The sequence below is a fragment of the Hippopotamus amphibius genome, chromosome 4 (genome assembly GCF_030028045.1).
Source record: "Hippopotamus amphibius kiboko isolate mHipAmp2 chromosome 4, mHipAmp2.hap2, whole genome shotgun sequence".
NCBI classification, from domain to species: Eukaryota; Metazoa; Chordata; class Mammalia; order Artiodactyla; family Hippopotamidae; genus Hippopotamus; species Hippopotamus amphibius.
The window spans coordinates 186,848,633-186,869,830 of record NC_080189.1 but is presented as its reverse complement, the minus strand read 5'-3'; the positions used below and the strand labels follow the sequence as shown (position 1 = coordinate 186,869,830).

At 66.4% G+C, this 21,198-nt stretch overlaps 1 protein-coding gene across 1 annotated transcript; it reads right to left on the bottom strand.

Moving 5' to 3' along the window:
- Positions 1–1,302: 1,302 nt before the first annotated feature.
- C4H14orf180 (chromosome 4 C14orf180 homolog) lies at positions 1,303–9,947 on the bottom strand. Its single transcript, XM_057733477.1, has 5 exons — positions 9,814–9,947; positions 4,303–4,429; positions 3,626–3,755; positions 1,978–2,013; positions 1,303–1,508 (listed from the first exon to the last, which is right to left on the bottom strand). Exons 2-5 carry the CDS (start codon positions 4,411–4,413, stop codon positions 1,303–1,305), a joined length of 483 nt encoding a protein of 160 aa, XP_057589460.1. The 5' UTR covers positions 4,414–4,429; positions 9,814–9,947.
- Positions 9,948–21,198: the final 11,251 nt, after the last annotated feature.

The following is a 21,198-nucleotide window of genomic DNA, read 5'->3' as shown; positions in this document are numbered from 1 at the left end:
GGCCACTGCTCCTGGAGGCGGGCCCCTCTCTGCTGGGCTCCGCACTCGGGGGTCCCTGCGTTCTGACGCCTGAAGGGGCCCTGGAGACCCCTGCCCGGGGCCCTGAGGCCAGAGGGGACAGCGTGCCCAGCGCCCCCCCCCGTGTCAGCCATCGGAGGGAACCCCACAGCACATCTGTCCCCATGTCCCTCCTCTGCGTAAGCGTCCCCGGACTGAAAGAGGGGGCCGTGTGTTTTCACAGAAAATCAGTGTCTCCCCACTTAAGCCGTGGGGACAGTTGCTTAGAGAACTCCCACGGGAGGGGCCGCGTGGACACTCATCTGCGGTTGTGGCGGCGCGGCTTGTCCCCCTGCGGCTTCTCCCGCTGTCTGACCCCAGCCTCCCCACTTTGTTCAGGCCCCCCGCCCCGTGCAGCGCCTGAGGGGACCCTGGGGTCTGTCACCACGTGGTCCCCTTGGCCCGGCAACGGGGGTGAAGGCTTTGCGTCTGCACCGTCACGGACCTCCCAGGCTGCACAGGTGCTGCGCGGGGCCGGCGGGGACCTGGGCCCAGACGCGTGTGTCCTGCGGGCGGTGGCGTCCTCTCAGCCCTCCCTCGGCCCCTCTCCGTGCCAGACCCCCGGGGTTAAGGACGAGACAAGAGCCGGGCAGGACACGAGCCCCAGGCAAGGGGGGCTCCCCAGGCCGCGGCGCGGCGCGGGTGTCAGACCCTGGGGGGGCTCCGGGGTCCCGCCCTGCACGTGACAGCAGGGGGGCTTCCCACCCCCCACCGCCCCGGGCCAGCAGCCACGCCCACCCCTTCCGGCGGGGTTTCGGGGTCTGGGCTTCAGACCCCAAGCAGCAAAAGCCCAGTTTGACCTCCTCCTAGGGGTCCCGCAGATATAGGGGGGGTGTCCCTGTCCCCAACGGGCTACACACAGCCACGTCCAGACCAGGCCCAGGGTCACCGAGCGCTCTCGCTGGGGTGAGGGAGGGGTCCAAAGGGTCGCCTGGGGGCTGGAACCTGTGGGCCCCCAAGCTTTAGTGGTGGAAGTCTTTCTCCGATAAAACCTCACAGGGGACCCCAACATGTGAAACAAGAGGGGCTGCCTGATTGGAGTGAGGCGGCCACCTGCGGCGTCCCGAGGCCGCAGCACCCCCGGTCTGGTCCCCAGCCACGGGGCCCCCCCCCGCCCCGGTCGCCCTGCCTGCGGCCGCTCCTCTGAGTGTCCGGGCGTCGGGCTGTGCGGAGGCCCCCGGGCCCGACCTGGGGCGCTCCCCTGGGTGCCCGGCCCTGCCGGCCGGGGGTGGTGAGGGTGGGCCATCAGAGCCGCAGGAGGCAGCGCCCGCAGGCCAGGGCCGCGAGCCGCAGGCGCAGCAGGAGGACCAGGAGCCGGGCCCGGAGGGCCTCCAGGGCCAGCGCCACGGGCTCGGCCTGGCTGCAGCACAGGCCCAGCACCAGCGCCAGCAGGACGCACGCCGTCAGCCGCAGGAGCAGGGAGTCGCGGCGGGGCCTGGGCTGGCCCGCGGCTGGGGGCCGAGGGGGGCCCCGTGAGCCTGGCCCGCCGGCCTGACCCCCGGCCCCCCGTGAGAGCCCCGTGGGGGTCCTCTTCCCTGCGGGGCGGGCGGGGAGACTGTGGGGCAGGCAAGGCTCACCCGGCGGCTGGGGCCGCCGTGCTGCCGGGCGGGTGGGGCCCCGGGGTGACGCCCAAGGTCCCCGTGGGGCGAGGGTCTCCCTGACCCTGTCTGGGCCCGTGGCCTCCTTGCAACAGGAGCCTTCCTCGGGAAGGAGCGAGGGGGGCGGGTGGTACCCCGGGGTTTTCTGCTGCCCACCTGTGAACATCAGGGACCCCAGGGGAGGGGGAGGCCCTGCAGGGGTGGGGGGCCCTGTTGGAGCAGCAGGGGTGGGTCTGAGGGTGGCCTGGGGCTGGGGCTGCGGTGGGCAAGCCTGTGGGGGTGGGGTCCCCTGGGGGATGTGGGGTGAGGGCCCTGAACTTACCCTTGGCGGTGGCGGTGGGCTCCCTGCAGGCGATGTCTGGGGGAGAGTGAGAATGGGCTCTGGTGTAAGGGGTACCCCACTTGGAAGGCACGCTGCCTCCACCAGCCAGGAGCTCCCAGGGCCTCTCATGTCACCACCCACCCCAGGCACCCTGAGATTGACCGGGTCAGCTAGAGCTGCTGGAGACCCAGGCCCCCTCAGGTCCCGAGCCGGCCAGGCTGTCCACATCCCCCAGCCGGCCAGTCTGCCAAGTGCCATCCACAGTTCTGCCTTAGCTTCGCTGCTGCTCTCAGGCGGAGTGGGAGGCCCGCAGGGTGGGGGCCCTGTGGGAGTGTGGGGTGTGATGTTCCGACAGCAGCCTGGGGGGAGGAGACGGCAGGCGTCCCGGGGCAGGGGCGGGTGGGACCCCCCACCTCCTGTCCATTCTGCTCAGCTCACTGGGGGACCCGAGACCAACCCTGACTCTCTGGGCCCGGAGAGTCTCTGCCTCTGGGGCTGCTGGGAAACTCCGGAAGGGGGGCGCTGAGCTGTGCTCTGGGGGGCGGGGGCTGGACTGGGGGAGCAAGACAGGTAAGAAGCAGGGGGTGAGGACCCCTGCGGGAGGCCTGACCGGACAGTTACAACGGGCCTTCGAGGCAGACACGGACACGTGGCGGGGGAGTGAGTTTTATCCACAGCTCGGCAGGACTCAGGGACCACCTTCCCTGAGGGGCTGTGGAGGCAGAAGAGCCCTCGTGATCCCCCCAGGTCCTCACCTTTGTGTGGTCCCCTCTGCTTAGTGTCAGGGGGTCTGACTTGCCTCTACCAACGAACAGGGCAAAGGGGCAGGGGTTCTGCAGCTGCACTGGAAATCCCTCCAGTGCACTGAGTCAAAGGGAGGTTGTCTTGGGTGGGCCTGACCTGATCAGGTGAGATCTTTATAAAAGAGGATCTGGAGGTCAGAGGGAGACTCTGCTGCTCGCCTTGAAGGTACGTGAATTCTGCAAATAACCCCCTGAGCTTGGACTAGGGTCCTGAGCCCCAGGCAAGGCCCAGCCCTGGCTGACACCGTGACGGCTGCCTTGTGCGGCCCTGAGCAGGGGGCCAGCTTTGTCGCACCCAGACCCCTGACCCACGGGACTGCTGAGACAATCAGCGGGGGTGGTTTGCAGCGGCAGAGTTTGTGGTGCTTTGTTACACGGCACAGCTAGCTGATACAGGGGCTGTTTCCCACAGGAAGGGCTGGAGCAGGAGGGGGGTGCCCTGGGCCGGAGGGGGCACGGGTGAGGAGGGGCCTCTGGGGGCAGCATCGGGGCCCTGGGGGGGGGCGGGGAGAATTGGGGAAGTGGGTCGTGAAGGCCGAGGGGGTGGGAGGGGCTGTGAGAAGCTTCGGGGCGTTGGCAGGAAGAGGGCGTGGGCTCTGGGAACGGCTGCCCGCGGGCCTCTCCACGGGAAGACAGCAGTGCCCCTGGGCGGCTCTGGTTATCGTTTTCCTGCCAGTTGCTGTTCCCTTGACCCTGCAGACCAACCCCACAGGCCCGGGCTTTATCGGGGTCGCGCCTGTGAGGCAGGGCAGTGACGGTGGTCCCTGCAGACGGCCCTCGGGTTGGTCCCGGGACACGTCGCCCCCGCCCCGCCTGGCCCGGGACCCGCTCGCCTCCCCTCTTACAGTGGACGGCCACCTCCAGGGGCTCGCGGAATCGCACGTGCCTCATGGTCCTCCGCGGCTCGGCCCCACGGCCGCGGCGCTCCTGCCGGCTTCGTCTCAGGATGGAGGGGGGGCCCTTCCTCTCGCCCTCCTGGGGGGCGGGAAGCAGACGCAGGTAGGCAGAGGCGAGCCCCTCCCGCCCGGCCCCCCGGAGGCTGGAGACAGGCACCGCCGCCTCCTCTGGGTTCATGCAGAAGGACCCACGGAGGGCACCAGACAGGGGTGTGGACCCCGCCTGTGGACCTGCCCTGGCCCCCACCCTCCCCCCTGTGCTGCCAGGGACTTGCTGCTGTGCAGCTCCCAAGCCGTCCTCAGCCCCCACCCCCTCTGCCTGCCTTTCGCAGCCCCTGGGACTTTCTGGTCTGACCCATCCTCCCAGCCCCTTGCACGCTGTACCCCCACCCTCGGCCCCGGTCGGACGCTGTGTACCCTCGGTCATTCTGTGCCCCACCCTGGGGGCCTCCAACCCTTTCTGCCAGACCCCCCAGCCTCCCGACCCGGTGATTTCCCTCCCGGGGTTCCTGGGGCTGAGGACAGCAAGGGGAAAGGGCAGGGACCACACGTCCCTCTTCTGCCCTCCCTCCCCGCCTCCAGCGGAGGCCCTCTGAGACCAGCGCCCACCCAGTGCCTTGCCGCACCCTCGCCGCCCTGGGCATCGGTGAGCCCAGAGCTGCCTCCTCATTCTTTCTGGTCTGATGTCGTGTCTCTGGCTGGGAGTTGGGGCTCAAGGCGTGCGCTGCAGTCTTCATTTACTGGAACATGTCCCTAAGATAAGCAAGGAACAGTCATAGGAATAAAATAAAAGGAGGAGAAATTCTTCCCAGGAAGCCGGGTGGCTTCCTGCCTCCCATCAGCCTGGCCCACAAGCAGACACGGCTCTGCTGCGCGGTGCTCCCAGCGCAGAGGAGCCCTGCTTACTCGAAACCGCCACCGTCAGCAGCTTCCGCTGCTCCCATCTTCCTACTTATCAGCCGTAATGGCTGCGTGATACTCCACAGGGCTGATTCTGTCATTTACAGCCACCCTGTGCCGTTACCGGGGGTGTGGAGGGCTTTGCATCTTGTTACTGTCACCTGCAGTCTTTTGAGGCTGTGGACAAGACTGCAGGGAACATCACTGCTTGCCTGCTTCCCGTGGCGGGGTGGTGGAGGGACGCTCCAGGCGTGAACGACGGGGTCCAGGGCTGGGCTTCGTCAGGGCTTCATGGGGGCTGGGAAAGGCTTCTCTGGGGGGTTGTGGGGGCTGGGGCTGGTAGGCCCACCCATCAGCCCTGCCAGACTCTCTCTGTCTCTCCCTCCCTCTCTCTCCCTGGATTTTAGATGGCTCACGTACTAGGTGTAATGTGGTACCTGCCCCGTCTCATCTGTGAACCTCTGACTGCAGCGTTTCCCATCTCTCCTCAATAATTGCAGCCCCTCTGGGGTGAATTTTCTTTCACATCCTTTGAAGGGTCCTTGACTTTTGAGACCTGCCCCAGTCCTGCTCTGGTGAAGCCAGGCAGGCTTTGAGTCTCGTCCTCGGAGGGCCCTAGGGGGTGATGGACCCACCCCCCTGCTTGTACCTGTGGAGCAGTGTGGACGCCAGGCGGTGTTGCCAGGTCCTCTCTGCCCCCCACCCCCCGTAAGGAGAGGGGGAGGGGTGGCAGGGGAGCCATCTCACCTCCCATCCCCAGCCCCAGGCTCTGCCAGGGGTCCCCGGTCCGGAGTCCTGGGTGGACACGCCTGCCCGCTTGCTAGGGGGGCAGATGTTTGCACTTTACGAGGCGGTTCTGGCCTCCATCCATCCTCCAAGGACCCCCCACCCCTAAGGGCTGAAATGGGTCTGAGTAAGAGGCCCGCCCCAGAAGGGAGCTGCTGAGTGGGGGAGGGCTCCCTCCACCTGGGAGATAACAGGCTGGCCGTTCAGTTATTTCAAAAAGGAGCGATTTTCTCCTATCTCAGCATCAGGCTATTTATTGCAAATAGGGTCATGTGGGAGCCGGCCAGCCGGGCAGGAGGGGCAGGGAGGGAGGCCTTATCTGAAGGACCGGCTCTCACGGGGGACCTGGGGGCTCAGCGTCACTCCCGCAGCCCAGCTGTTGAGCCTCTACGCGCCCAGGGCCCTCCCCCCAGGCCGGGGGTGGTGGGACGACGTGTGAGTGTGTGCACAGCGGTGTGAGCACTTGCGTGTTTGTGAGTGTGCATGTGTGGGTATCCACAGATGTGCGTGTGTGCGTGTGTGCATGTGTGCGCGTGCGCAGGTGCCTCTGCATACGCTGTGTGAGGGCGCGTGTACAGCTGCGCGTGACTGTGTTCCTCTGCGGGAGTGGGAGTGCACGCACGTGTGGGGAACGTGTGTGGGGGGGTGCGCATGAGTGTCAGTGTATGTGCCCTCCTGCTTCACACACACATGTGGAGTGTGCGTGCGTGAGTGTGTGTGCACGTGCCTGTAGGCATGTGTGTGCCTGTAACTAGGTGTGCAGTGCAGTGTGGGGTGTGTGCAGCGCAGTGTGGGGTGTGTGCAGCGCAGTGTGGGGTGTGTGTGCAGTGCAGTGTGGGGTGTGTGTGCAGCGCAGTGTGAGGTGTGTGCAGCGCAGTGTGAGGTGTATCCCTGGCAGCTCCATGCTTCCAGGGCAGGCAGCCTCACTCAACTCCATCCTGTGCCTCCTGTGACCTTGTGTGACCTTGGCAAATCTCCTAACCTCCTGGTGCCTCAGTTTGCTCAGCTGAGGGTGGGACTTCTCAGACCACTAGTGAGGCAGCTCAGGGCTCAGAGGCGACCTGGGGACCTGCCTGAGCTCACGGCCATCAGCCGTGGTCATGACTCAGGGAGAGGGTGGGACTGCCCGGGTGGAGCCCGCGTGCGCGGTGAGAGCCTCCTGCGAGATGTCCCCTCTCCCGCGCCTCTCGGGAGCCCTGGGCCCTCTCAGCCCGTGCCTTTGCCTGGACCTTTCTCTGCTCCCAGGGGGTCCCCTGGCGCCACTGTCCCCGCCCCGCCCCCCAGAGGAAGTGGGGCCTCTGTTGATCCCCAAGACTGGCCTGAGTCCTGGGCTCTGCCCTGCTTTGGCTCAGCAGCCTTGGTCAAGCAGAGGGACTGCTCTGGGCCTCAGTTTCCCGGCCAGAAACACAGAGGGGTGTGTGGCTCTAGTCCACTCAGCGGGTAAAGGCTGTTCTGGGCACCACCTCCTGCCTGTCCCCCAGGCCTCCTCCAGTGCCCAGCAGCGCCCCCTCCACCCTGGGGCTGGACCGTGAGGACAGGGCCCCCGTGGGAGCGGGGAGGCCTTGGGACCTCTGGCAGGGACAGTGTGTAACACGAGTGCCCTTGCTCTGAGGCCGCCTCATGACAGATGGGCGATAAAGGGTGGAAAATAGCTCTGAGCCTTGGTCTGCAGAGTGTCAGCCGCGCTCCGCCCGCCTCCTGCCTGGGAGGGCATGCCCCCTGAGGGTGGGGCTTCTCAGACCCCGGCCTAGACAGGGGGGCGGGCACTGTCCTTCCCTGGGGCGGAGACCGGCCCTGGGCCGCCCCCAGACCTGCTGCTCCAGTCCTATGGGCCCGGGGGTGGGGGCTGCAAGCTTCTTCACACTTTCCAGGAGAAGGGGGTCTGGCCAGGGATACACACCTACCCCGACCGTCTGTGGGGCTTGGCCACGTGCCCTCCCTCCCCCCACCTCGGCTTGACACCCATGGGAGACGGTGACAGCATCCACAGAGGTCTGTCCAGCTCGGCTTTCCACCCCTGTGCCCCTACTCCGCCTGCTCCCCCAGCCTCCTGGGGGTGCGGGGCGGGCGGGGCCGGCTTTCATCGGGTTCAGTGCCTCGGACAGTGCTGAGCCCTGGGGCCTGGCCACCTGTCCTGCCGTGCACACCCGCCCCGCCGCTCGTGGCACCCCCACCGGGCTTCTGCCTCCTGCGGGCCAGGCTGGCCACGTCCCCGTGTCCTTCCCCCCACTCCCTTGCCCTCGGCCTGCTGGCGCATCTCTGTCCTCATCGAGGGCCCTCTGAGACGCCCTGGCACAGTGCCCTCCCTGCACGGGAAGGGCCCTTCCTTGGCTCTGACCCCACGCCTGGCACCTGGCCTAGTACCCACACCTGCCCCATCACCCCTCGAACCCTCCCCGTGCCTGTCTGTGTGCGGGGACCCCAGGGCTCAGGGGACGGACGAGCTCGCCGAGTCCCGCAGCCCTCAGGAGCCCCGAGCCTGAGCCCGCAGCGCCGCCGCCCAGCCCCTCCCGCTGTCCTGTGGCTGCCGACACCTCCTCTGCGGCACCTGGCTGGCAGAGGCGGGAGGACCACGCCAGGACCTCGCCTGGGGGCTGAGCTCATGCCCACCCCTCCAACTCACACACCATATACACGCACACACACCACACATCACACACCACACACAGCGCACACACGCACACACACACACATAACTACACTCACACACGTCGTCACACACACTTACATACACATCAGACACACTCCCTCATGGACACACCCACACACATCCACGTACACTCACACACACTTACACACACCCCACACTCACACCCCACATGTACACACACCACACACATCACATACAAACATACACACGCTCACAAACATAGACACGCTCACACACGTATGCACACAACATATACCACACACACGTAAACACACACGCCCACACACGCACACATGCACACGCACTGCCTGCCCCACCTGGGCTCCTGCAGCTGCCGCGCCCCTGGGTGAGCTCGTCCACCTGTCGGCCCGCCATCCGCTGGCGATAAGAGCCTCCAGCAGAGCAGGAACCGGAGCTGCGGCAGCTCACAGGCCAGCTGAGACGTTTCCATTACACCAACGGGGTGGTGGCCTCAGTGGCCCGCTAGACCGTCCTGCCCAGAGCAGCTGTGCCGAATTAAGCGGCCTGAGGCCCCCACGAGCTGCGCCTTTTCTCAGCTGGAAAAGGAGGCAGGAGGCCCAGGACACCCCCATGCCGGCCTCCCCTCGGAAGGGCGGGGAGCAGAGAGAGGGCCGGCTGGCCTGCGGCAGCTCCCGGCTCTCCCAGCCTGGCAGCTGCCCAGATCACACCGTTTCTGACTTAAGCCAGCGGAGGACTCCGGAGAGGCCCTGCGGGGCTGGCCTTGCCTCCTGGGTCTGCCCAGAGCGGGGAGCCAGGGAGCGGGGGCTGGCCCGGTGGCCCCGAGGCCCCTTCCACGCTGAGACACGGGACCCACACGCCTCTAGGGTGCGTTTAGGACGTGGGCTGGCAGCCCGGTCAGGCGACGGCTGTGTAGCTGCCGCGTGCAGGGGGACAGCGGACCTCGGCTGTGGGAGCCCCAGGGGATGGGGCACACGGACCGCGACCCGGACCCTGGCCACGCTCACGCCGAGCTCGGGCCCCCACGTTCTGCCCCCGTCCAGACTGCTGTCAAGATGGAAAGCCTGCCTTCCTGGGGCACCTGCGCGTGGTAGGCATCAGACAAGCGGTGCGTCCTGAGCCGCTGTCCGCACGGCGGGCCACGGGGGCATCCCTCTGACGGAGGTGGCTCAGAAAGGAGCCCGTCTCTGGGGGTTCCCAGTAGCCGTGGCCTGGGCTCAAGTGACCCCAGTGACACGTCTGTTCCCTCTGGCCCGGCCCGCAGCAGGGCCCCCGAGGGGCTCCGGGGAAGGCTTGCTGGTGTCCATGTCCGACCCGGCCAGCCACTCCACAGCCCCTGCCAAATGCCTGGAGCCCAGGAACCTTGGCTCCCGGCTGGGCAGAGCGTGGAGGGATCTACAGTCCAGCTTTCCTGCACACGGCCTCAGGCAGGAGCGGGCGTGAAGGGCCGGGGGGGGCCCTCAGTTCAGGCCTGGCTGCTGGGGAGGGGCTCAGAGTGCCAGGGGCCTGGGAAGTCACCGGTGCGCCCATCACCCCCGCTGTACAGAGCGAACACGAGGGACCGGTGCTTCTGACGTCACCGACCGCCTGGTTTGCCTGGGACTGTGCCCAGATGAGCCCTGAGAGCCCACGGCCCAGGTGAATGGGACGGGCAGCCCCCAGCCCCTGGCCAGGGCCACAGCGCACGCCCGGCCTGGCCTCTGTCTGCTGCCCGCCCGCCCGCCCGCCCGCCCGCCTGCCCGCGGCAGGGTCTCCGCCTGTACCCACTTCTGAGAATCTCTCCCCTCTGGCAGCCTCGTCCCCAAAGGGGAGCGGGCCTCACCTGCTGCCTTCGGAGGCTCTCACCTGGCTCCCTCCGGACTCTGTGAGGGATGGTGCTGGCCAGGCTCTGTGGTGTCTCCCGGTGGGCTCTGCCCCTGCACGCCCTGGAGAGGTGGGTGCTGGGCCGCACAGGTGAACGGGGCCACCCCTGGCCAGCCGCCCGCTGCTCTGGTCTGGAGCTGCTGCCTGCCTGCCTGCGGGGCCAATCTGTGGCCGGCCTGTGTCCCCGCCCCAGGCCCCTTTGCCGGGTTGCAGAGCTTGGCCAAAAGGCAAAGGCTGAGCTATAATTACCTCTCCTCTTTGGCAGAAATAGCAGCAACCCCGAGGACAGGCCGCTGGCCCCAGAGTGGGAGAGGAGGTGGCTGTTTCCCAGGCCCTGAGAACACAGGCCAGGCCAGGCCTGCAGACAAGATGGGAGGTCAGTGCCCCCTCCCTGCCCCACAGGCCCGCATATGTCCTCCCAGGCCAGTTGTAAAGACCTGCAGCTGCTGGAAAGCCCGAGGGCTGGCACCAGAGGTAGTGTTGGGCGGTGGGGGTGGGGGGGCAGTGTGGGGGCTGGGCAGGGTGCGGGGAGCAGGAGGGTGCGGTGACCACAGAGTCCAGCCCCTGACTGACCCTGGCCCAGAGTGAAGCCCCAAAACGGAGAGGGGCCGGCCCTGACCCCCGCTCCTGCACCCTCATGCGTCCTGCCCTGGGGCTCCAGGAGGAAAAGGCAAACCACAGACCCCAGGCTGCCGATTCAGGTCACGATGGCTGAGCCCCGACGTTGCTCCAGCAGGCGGGGCAGAGCTCACAGGCGAGGGGTAGCACTTCCCGGGGTCTGTCCTGGGCCAGGCGCTGGGGGCATTCGGTTCCCTATGGTGTCCTGTTACCTGGCGGGGGCTGAGCCGTCCCAGGCTTGTAGATGAGGAAAGTGCAGCTCAGAGAGGGGAGGCAACTTGCCCAAAGCCACACAGCCTGGCCCAGCCTCGGGGCCCCTTTGTCCCCCCACCTGTGCTGGCACCTGTGCTGGCACGGGGCGGGGGTGGGCAGGTCCCTGATGGATTTGTACAGTTTCCACCAATCAAGGGGGCTGCCCGAAGGGTGTGGAGAGACCCCTGACGCCTGTGTCTCCCTGCTGGGTGTGGAGGAGGTAAAGCTGCAGGACCCCCCCAGCCCTGTGCCTGGAGTGTGCCGGGGCTGGGAGGGGGTGTGACAGAGGGTGACTGCCTCGCAAGGTCCCAGCGTCCCCTGAGGGCTGCACGTGGCCACGGCGGCCTGCACCCCACTGCTCGTGCACATTCTGTGCAGAAGCTGGCAGGGGCCCTGGGGCTGGCGCTGCCCCACCGCTGTGCCCGTGCTCGGGCCGGGCAGCACGCTCTCCTGGTAGCAGGCCAGATGGCAGACGCTTTAGGCTCCGTGGCCCGCTCAACGTTGCCCTCACAGGGCGAAAGCAGCCGAGGACAGAAACGGAGGGGCTGGGCTGTGTTCCAGTAAAGCCCTATCCACTTTTACTTACAAAACCTGGAGGTGGGCAGAGCAGCGGGGGAAGGGGTTTCGGAGCCTCTTCTGGAGGAGGGCTCGGGGGGTCCTGGAGGCACATAAGACCCCCTCCCACTGAGCCCTGGCTTCCTGTCCACAGGGGGCTGGGCCCTGTCCCAGGGCAGGAGGTGGCTGCACCGCACGGGCTGGGGCTCCGGGGCAGACGCCACGTCCCCTCTTGTTGACCAGAGGGTGGGCTGTGTGCCTGAGGGTGCCCTGTCTCGCTGCCCGTGTGGCAGTTTGCTTGGGGTAATGTATTGGCGTGAAGGCTCAGTGGCACTAGCTCGGCTTGGGCGGAGGCTGTGGTCCAGCCGCACGATTTCCTGGGCTCGTACGATCCAGCTCGCACGGCCTGTGCCTCCACCCACGGAGTCTCAGGCCCCCTGGGCTCTGCAGGGGCAGAGAAACCGGCCTGGGGGTCCTCAGACACCTCGGTCCCGTCCCTGTGCCTCAGGGGAGGCGGGCAGGCTCCTGGGGGTCTGGGCTGAGCACTGTGAGGAGTTAGGTCCCAGCTCTGTCGCTGTCCGGCCAGGCGACCCCGCACGACTCCCTCCTGCAGGCTGGAAACAACGAGAGCCTCCTGCAGGCCTCCCTCCCACTCCCCCACTTCCCTGCTCCCCCCTCCCTCTCCCACCCCCCTCCCTCCTGCAGGTCTGCATTGCACAGCTGCCCTGTGCCAGGCCCTGTGGCCCCGCATGCGCACACAGCCATGGTTCAGCGGGAGGTGGAAGACACCCCAGTGGCTCTGTGGTCCTGAGGGCCATGAAACCCAAGAAGAGAGAGGGCTGGGGGGAGGGCTGTATGTGTCCGGGTTCTGCGGAGAGGCGGACCAGCAGGATGTGTGGGGGGCAGAGTCCCTCTAGGTTTCGGCTCGCATGGTTGCGGAGGCCGAGAGGTCCCACGATCTGCAGGCGACAAGCTGGGGACCAGGAGAGCCGGCGGTGGCTCCTGTCCTGGTCCGAAGGCAGGAGACCGCTGTCCGAGATGGAGACTGTCTGGCAGGGAGAGCAGATCCCCCGTCACCCTCTTCTGCTCTGTTGAGCCTCCAGGACCGGACGAGGGCCGCCCGCAAGGGGGGGGCACCTGCTTGACTCAGACCACGCGTTCAGATGTTACTCTTGCCCAGAGAAGAATGTCCCACCAGACACCTGGGCACCCGTGGCCCAGCCGAGCTGACACACGAGATGAGCCTCCCCAGGGCTGACTGCCGTGCAGAGGTCAGAGCTCGGGGGCATCATGGCGACCCTCCAGGCTGCCTTCACCCCACGCGCCCCCAGCGCTGGTGCTGACAGCCAGGCCCGCCTCCTGGGACCGAGGTCGTGCCTGAACGCAGAAAGCCTGCAGGTCAGGCGGGAACAGGGGAGGGAGAGCCTGCGGGGCGGAGGGGGCCCCCTGACACCTGCAACAGAACTTCAGGGACGGCGTGAGCCTCTGGGACCAGGCACCCGGACGGCATCCTTGCCCGCCGGGGCCGGCCCGGACCCCGGGGACCCGCTGGCTGGGGTGGGGGCGCTTCCTCCCGACAGTCCTCTGGCCGTGGGTGGTCAGCTGCTTCGTGCCTTCTGGAAGAAACTGGGGGGCTTGGTCGAGGGTCCCCAGACAGCTGGGGAGCCACAGGGAGTGGGGCAGGGAGGCCACTGCATGGGCCTTGGCATCCGCGGGACGGGGCAGAGGACGGATGTGACCTGAGGGGTTTAATCGGGCCCCCTGGCTTCCTGCCCCTCAGGGAAGGGCTGGGGGTGGTGGGAGGCGTGGGTGTGGGACTCTCTGAGGGGTCGGGTGTGGGTGTGTGAGGGTCAAGGGTCCACAAGGCCACTGGCCTGGGGAAGACGGTGTAGGTGTTGCCAGTGGCCACTGTCCCAAAGGACTGCAAACAGAGTGACTTCAATGCACCCTCCGCAGTGCCGGTGGCCAGAAGTGGGAAGTGGGCTAAGATGAGGGTGTGGGCAGGGCTGGCTCGGAGGCCCCAGGGGCAATCGTTTCCTCGGCTTTTCCCGCCTCTGGAGTCCCCACGTCCCCCGGCCCGTGACCCCTGGCTCCGCCTTCAGAGCCAGCGCTGCCTTCAGAGCCAGCGCCCTCTGGTCCAGTCACCTCACCTCACATCACTCCAGCCTCCTCCCCGCCTTCCACCCATAAGGACCCTGGGCCTACATTGCCCCGTCCCCTTACTCCGGGGTCATCTCCCCATTTTACAGTCATGCAACTTTAATTCTGTCTGCAGCCGAGCGCCCCTTGGCTGTGTGACCAAACACAGTCACAGATTCCGGGGGTCCGTAGTGGACATCTTTTGGTCATTATTCTGCCCACCGCAGAATTTGGGGGTGCAGGTTTTGGGGGTGCTGTGGGGGTTAAAGACGAGAGCCAGTTAATCTGAGATGCGTGGGGCTTCCTAGGTGCGGGGACGGGATGTCCGTGTCCGGTTCAAGGGGGCCCCCGGTGGGAGATGTGAGTTTGGGGTCCTCCTCTCGGTAGCTTGCGAAATGGTTCCCAAAGACCGGTCCACATCACAGTCTGGAACCAGGGAACGTTAGCGTCCTTGGTGCTGTCACGTGTGTCCCCGGAAGGGGGAGATCTGACGCAGAAGAGGAGGCAGCGACGTGACCTCAGATGCGAAGGCTGCGGGGGGGGGGGGGGGGGCGCCGCAAGCTACAGAACGCGGGCGGCCGCGGGGCGGAGGGAGGCGGCAGGGACTCTCCCCCGACCTCCCGGGGCGGCGCGGTGCTGCTGATCCCTCGACTTGGGACCCCGCAGAGCCCGAGAGGACGAGTTCCTGTCGTTGTTCTCTTGCCTGAGCCATCAGGTTGGTGGCTCCCCGTGACGGCAGCCACAGCAAACGGGCCAGCCGTCTCGGAGACAACACAGAAAGCCGTGGGGCTGGAGGAGGGACCCGGCGGTGCCCAGGGACACAGGTGCGTCGCGGGCTCTGAGCGCACGCCCCGGACCCTGCCGAGGGGCGAGGTCGGGCGGGCGTGGTGGGGAGAGGCCAGGCGGGGAGGTGGAGCAGCGGGCCTGTGGGGTCGTAGGGCCCAGGGAGGGGGGCAGGGAGGAAGGGGGTGCTCTCAGGGCCGCCGCCAGGCCAGGAGGGAGGAGGAGAGGACATTCACCGCTGGGCCTGGCTGGGAGGAGGCCACAGGTGGGCTTGGTGGGCTGCTGAGAGCGAAGCCTGAGGGGGGGGGGCTCCGGAGAGAGGGAGGGAGGGGCGGGGGGGCAGGAGAGCGCAGCTTTTGGACGGGAGGGGCCGATGCACTGTCTGGGTGGATCTAGGACGGGAGCCTGGGGTGGGGTCCACAGGCGCAGGCCCCCTCCACGGGGGAAGGAAGGGCTGGGGAGGGTTTCTACCAGGGAGGGACGGCCTGGAGTGGGATAGTGAGTCCTCCGTCACTGGAGGCAAGCAAAGGATGATTGCTGCCTTCGGGGCCTCTCCGGGGCCTCACAATTCCAGGATGATGTGTGGGGTGGGGGAGTGCAGAGGGAGGGGGCGCTTGAACGCTGAGCGGGTTGGGGTCTGGCCCCTGTGTGCACTGGGAGAGATGCTTCTCTTCTGGTCTGGATACAGGTTAAGGGTCCCGCCCGAGGTCACAGCCCTGGACGTGCCCCATCAATGCCCTTCACTGGGGAGCCCATAGCTTGTCATTCCCAGCCTGAGGCACGCACCCTCTGGCCGTGAGGGCCCTGTCTGTTCATCCTGCCACCTAGCCAGGGCCCCAGGTCACGAGACAGGGCGCCCGGGCGGTGTTCCCCCAGAGCCTGGTGGGGCCCTGGGCCACCGTGCGGCTGGGCCGGTCCTGTCAGAGGCGCCGGACGAGGGCCCGCGGTCTCCAGCAGCCGCGGTAATGGGAGCCTCTGGGCCCCGCTGTGCACCAGCAGAGGTGGCCCTTCTCCCTTCTCCTACATTATTCATGACCTCCAGGAGGCCGTAAAAGTCCTCGGCTCTCTACAGGAGCCATAATTACAGTGATAAATTTTATTTATAAAGCTGGTCCCTCCCGAGAGCCAGCCGCCTGGGGGGCCGTACATAAGCCGTAACCGAGACAGGGGCCGCGGAAAGCTGCCTGTCACAGCTGTTTTTCCGGCGGGGTCTGGGGGGCTGGAGCGGCAGTGGGGGGGGCGCAGGGGTGGGGGCGCTCTGCCTGCTGGCCGGGCCCGCTGCGGGGGGTCTGCTTGGGCTTTAATGGGGAGATCAGGTGACCCTGGCTTGGGCTCCCTGGTCAGAGCCGTCCATGGTGGCCCAGCTTTGTGGGTGTCACTACCATTCTTGGTCTCGGGGACCTGGCTCTGGCTGGCCCCAGGGCTGAGTCTGCATACCCGTCACACACACCGCAGGTTCACACACCAGGATTGTGCATCTGCACGCACGCATGTGCACGCACACACACACACACCTGTGGGCACGTGTTCTGTCCACAGCAGTGAGGTGTGTTCACTAGGCCAGGACGTGTGCGAGACCCTCGGGTGGCTCAGCGCCTCTCAGACCCCTCATGGATGGAGCCCTGTGGGTGGGCCCTAGTGCTGGCCCAACCAGGACACGGGCCTCAGGGGGACGTGCGCGTACAAGGCCCCGAGGGGGCAGCTCACAGAGTCGGCTTTGGGCTGGCACCTATGCCATGTGGCCTCTGGACCTACAGTGCCAACATTAGAAAGAGCCTGGCACTGGAGCCCAAAGGCGGAGCCCCCGCTTCTCCCCCTCCCTAACTGCCTGACCTTGGGCCAGTGCCTGCCCATCCAAGAGCCACTGACCCCTCGCCTGTGGGAGTCTTTTCCTGGGGTTGCCGCAGGCTCTGGAGGAATCTGAGCGCCACATTCTGATAACAGCAGGCGGGCACATGGCGCTGGTCCACGTCGGTGCGGGCCCAGCAGCCCAGGGTCCAGGTGCTCACAGGTCTGCGTGGCCCAGGTGTGCTGCCCACCCTAGGCTCTGCCTGAAGCCTTTGGGACCAGGACAGGGGGTGCCGGTCCTTCGGAGCCTGTACCATTTGCAGAGAGGAGCCTCCTGGAGGTGGTTGGCCCGAAAAGGCAGGAGAGTCAGCCTGCAGGTCTGTAGAGAAACCACGTGCTGGGAAGGAGACAGAACCAGACTTTTGGAGAGCTGGTGGATAAAGGGTCTGAGCTGGCATTGATATCAGGGGCCCAAGGCACCGTCAAGATCCGGGTGAGGGCTCACGGAGGCCAGGGGACAAATAGGGCAGCTGAAGCCCAGCTCACCGCGGGTCCAGGGGTCTGCAGAGCCGCTTTGCCGCCTTCGCCTGGCCCCTGCTGCGCGCATGGGCACGCGCCCTCGGCAGCTGCGGAGCCCTCTCAGGGGCTCCCTGACCTGTGGGGTGAGAGCCACGACGATACCAAGACCAAACCCAACCAACCAGCCGAAGAAACAAGCGGAAGCTTCCAAACCAGCTGCCCGGCCCAAGAGAGTCATTCCACACGTCCCGAGTGCCTGACGGGAATGGGAACCATTCCCGAAGTCTCCAAGGTTACGGGGCTGGTGGTGCCCCCACGTCCCCCTCAGCTCACCCGTGTGGCCCCTGTGAAGACCAAGTAAATGATGGTAGGAGATGATGGGTCACCCAAACCCGACCGCGTGTCAGCCCAAGCGGAAGCTGCTCTGCCCCAGGTGGTCCCTGGACAGGCGTCGGTCCCCCACCTCCGCAGAGGCTGCGCCGCCGGTTTGGGTGAGTCTTCCCGCTCCCCATCCGTAAGGAGGAGCCAGACGCGCTGGCTTTTCCCTGAGCAGGACGGCAGTTCATGCAGCCTTGCTTCCGGGCTTGGCCGACTTTCCTGCCCTCCTGTTTCCATCCAGTCTGCCGGGACCCCCTCCCCCTCCCCGGTCTGCAGAAAGTTATGCAGCTCCACCTTACCCGACGAGATGTGCTGACCAAACCTGTGGGGCGAGAGGGTCCACACCAACATCACTCCTTCAACTCACACCGAGGGCCTGGGGCGGGGGTGGGGGTGGAGGAAAACTCCAGCTCTGGTCCCAGGCGCTGACTGCCTTGTCCGTGTGATGCGAAAACCAGCGGCTGACGTGGGGGTGGGGAGGGGTGAATGACAGGGCTGGGGAGCCTTCCAGTGCCTGGGCTGTGCCTGCTCCCCCGGTGTCCCCTGTGTGGGCAGAGGTGGCCAGAGGCTCCTGAGGATGGACATGTCCAGGGCGTGTTGGTCTGGGTCTGGGTGGGGCAGGGGGAGCCTGGGGACCAGGGTCAGGAGACGGCGTAGCATGGATTGGTGGGCTGGGCACACAGCGTGGGGGTCTGAGCTGAGATGGGCTGGCGGGCGGGCGGACACAGAAGATGGGGAGAGGGGCTTCGGGGCTGGGCCTGTCTCCCAGCCTCACCCCCACCCCATCCTCACTCCTGACGGCTCTGAGTGGAGGGGGCTCAGGGGCGCCCCCGGGTGCTGGGCTGTGGGGCCTCGGGAGCTGCCCCTCTTCCTGCCCTCCTTCCCTGCCCCAGTGCCAGGCCCCGACCTTGCTCGGAGCCTGCAGGGCCAGCCGGACGGGGAGGCACAGGCTGAGCCCTCGGGGAGGTGCCCCCTACCCCGGGGCAGCCAGACTGGCGCCTGTTGCCCATGTCCCGTGCCTGGGGGTCACAGGCTTGATCATGACGGGCTCAGAGCACTGGCCCACGGAGGCCCCTGGAGCCGGAATGGAGACGCTGCGTGGGCCCGAATCCCGCCTTTCCTGTCGGGTCCTATTTCCCTTTCTCATTGGACATGCCAGAGGCTCACCATTTGCATTCTGAGAACAACTTCTGCGGCTTCTTGGGTTTTTCTGCGTTTACGTGGTGAAACCAACCACAACGTTTCCGTGGGAAAGTAATTTAAAAAGTGGCCCATGGAAAATCACGGTCAGGAGCTGGGCTCCAGCGGGGGCCGTGGTGAGGCGCTCACGGGAGGGACGTGTGGGACCCAGCACGGGCGCTGCAGGGGCTGCGGCAGCTTCTGCCAGGAGGAGGGCGGGAAGCCAGGACCACAAGCCTCCCCGGGGCTCCCAGAGAGTATGGCGGGGACACAGGTAGATGCCGAGGACCCGCTGGGGAGATGCAGGGTCAGATCAGGGAGCAGCTGGTAGAATCACACCAGGAGAAAGGCACTGACGGGTGTCCAAGTACCTAAGGTCTGGAGGAGAGTGTGAGGTCCTTGTGAGATGGAACTGATGGGATGGGGTCATGCCCGTGACCGTCTCAAGGCAAAGGTAATTCTTTAATGTGCGGCAAAAGTGCACCTGCCGAGGGGTGTCCATCCATTTCGCACACTCGCTCTTGCCCTCACTCACCCCAGGAGCCCGAGTGGCCTCTGAGTGGCCGTGTGTGGTCCGGCCTGTAAGGCGGCTGCTGTCTTGCTGTCTGTGCGTCCCCTGCCCGACCCGGCCCTGCCTCACCCTCACCTCACATCCGTGATCCCCTCCCCGCCGGAAGGGGAGCGTTTAATCAGTGACCACCTGCTAAGGATGGTTCTAGCCCTCGGACCAGGCCGGCTCCAGCATGCTCGGTCACCCACAGGAAACAGTGGCCCTCTCGACGGTTGCTGACCCACAGAGCTTTGAGGGGAGCAGTCCAGCAGACCCCCCCACAGCCCAGGAGCCCTTCTGACTTCATGCCTCCCTTAATGGATAGCCTCCCCCTCCGCCCCCACAGTGCGAGCGAAGACTGCTGCCTGTCCTGCCTGCAGTCCGCTGTGCCCACTGGCAGGTTGCTCCAGGACCTTCGCCTCCGGCGTGTAAGGTTTCCTGCCCCCAGAATCACTGGGGTCTCTGTCCTGACTCTGAGCTCTTTCTTCAGTCTCATGGCTGGGCAGTTGCAGGGTTACAGGACTTCAGGGCACAGCCCAACAGACCGATGACCGTGGGAGTGGAGGACACGGCCTCCCGAGGGCAGCGAGCATCCCCGGCTCCTTCAGGGACGCCCCCACGGTGACCCACTCACTGGGTCTCCCGTCACCCGAGCTCCCCATGGCCGCGGAGTTTCCTCACCCCCAAGTGGGGTGTCAGAGGCTGAGGTGCAGCCACGTGCTGGGTATCACCGTGTTGTTGGGTTACTGAGCGCTGCCCGGCTCAGCCTAGAGTGTCCACGCGTGCTCGGGCAACGCGAGCATCGCTTCAGGAAGGGCTAGGCTGTGCCGACGGAACCGGGGAGGGGGTGCCGGCTCACTGCAGAACAGCCGTCCACCCTCTGGGTCCCTGCAACAACAAACGGGGCGGCCGAGGGTGCCTGACGCCGCCTCCAGGGAGCCTGCTCACACCGCAACGTTGACCGACTCAGCCAGAGCACAGGGACGTGTCCAGCCTCCCGGGTGAGGCCTGCAGGAGTGCACCACGGCCGTGCTCATCCCCGGCACACGGGTGTCCACGTGCCCACCTGGGGTGCCCACAGCACCTGGGGTGTCTTCTGGCTGTTTCTCCCCCTCCGGCGCTTCGGCCCCTGTTCTTTCAGCCCGACTCCTGCCCATGACCCCCCAACTCCATGTACAAGGTCACCCCACCGGGTAGGAGGCGTGTGTGAGTGTGCGCCTGTGTCTGGCAGGAGTGTGGGGGGGCAGGGGTGCACGTGTGCGTACAGCTGGGCAGAGCAGAAGGGGGTGTGTTTGAGCCACGGCAGCCTCACCTAGTCCCACAGGCGGCAAGACAAGCTTTGGTTTCCAATTTACAAAGAAGTTTGTTTCTGGGCGCCCTGGACAGAGGCCATGTGCAGTTGTCCAGGTTGTGCATGCAACAAGGAACCAACTTACATTTACTGGAGGAGGGGCGGAGGTGCCATGGGGGCCCGTGCCGGCCCTGCCCATCCTCCTGGGAATGGAGGACATGAGAGATTCGGGAAGTTAAAGGTCACACGTGAGCTCTCAGAGGTCTGTGTTCTCCCTGCGCGGCTCACATGTGGCCCTCCTGCCTCACCCACCCGGCGCCCTCTGCGGCCCTCCCTCGTGGGGCCCACTGCTCTCCTCACACAGCCCTGTCCCTGCTACTCACGCGGCCCTGCCCTCGGCTGCCCACAGGTGTCCGAGGAGACCCAGCACGTGCTTGGGGACCGCGCAGGATGGTGCAGAGGTGGGCCCTGTGTCTCTGGGGGACAGATACACATGTGGCCCCTGGGCCTGTGCTATTAAGACTCGGCTCTGTCTCCACGGCCCCGTGGCCTAGATGTCACCCTCCCATCTCTGTTCTGGGCCCATAGTCAGCACCTCTGCCCTCCCCCGTGGGCCTGCCCCGTGCGAGGCCCCTGTCATCACCCCTCTGTGTTCCTGTTCCTCCTAAGACGCCTCGTACAGGCGCCGCTGGCCCCGTGGGTCCGGAGGACAGTGGCAGGAAGCGCCCCAGGCGGCGGGGCTGGCCCCTGCTGCCCCTTGCCGCCCACTGGGTCCTTGGTCTTTCCCGTGCTCGCTGGTCACCCTTGAGGGTCCTGCTCACACATGCACACGTGTGCACAGGTGCCGGCTCAGGTGTGGCTGGAACAGGACCTCCCGGATGGAGGCGTCCTCAGTCCCCTGTGGGAAGGAGGCCGGGGAGCCGGCCTGGGAACACGGCCGCTGACACGTGGCTGGCAGGAGTCAGGCAGCCCAGCCGAGCCCCGAGCTCTGCCCCCCGGGCCCTACAGGGTTCCTGCTCTGTATGTGGGGGGCGCGGGGGGCTTGCCTGTGCGCCGTCTGAGCCGCAGACACGCCGTGGGGCAGACCGAGGAGCTGAGGGAGGCTAGCTAAGGGCCGGCCTTTCCGTTACTGTGGAATGTTCCATAAAACCACGCTAAAGGGGCCCCGAGCACCCAGACCACACAGTGTGGGCTGTAAACTGCGCGAGCCCCACAGGGAGACCGCGCGGCAGACGTGCAGGGAGTTTGCGGGGGAGTCTGTTGCACACCACCGGGTGGAATAAAGGAGTCGT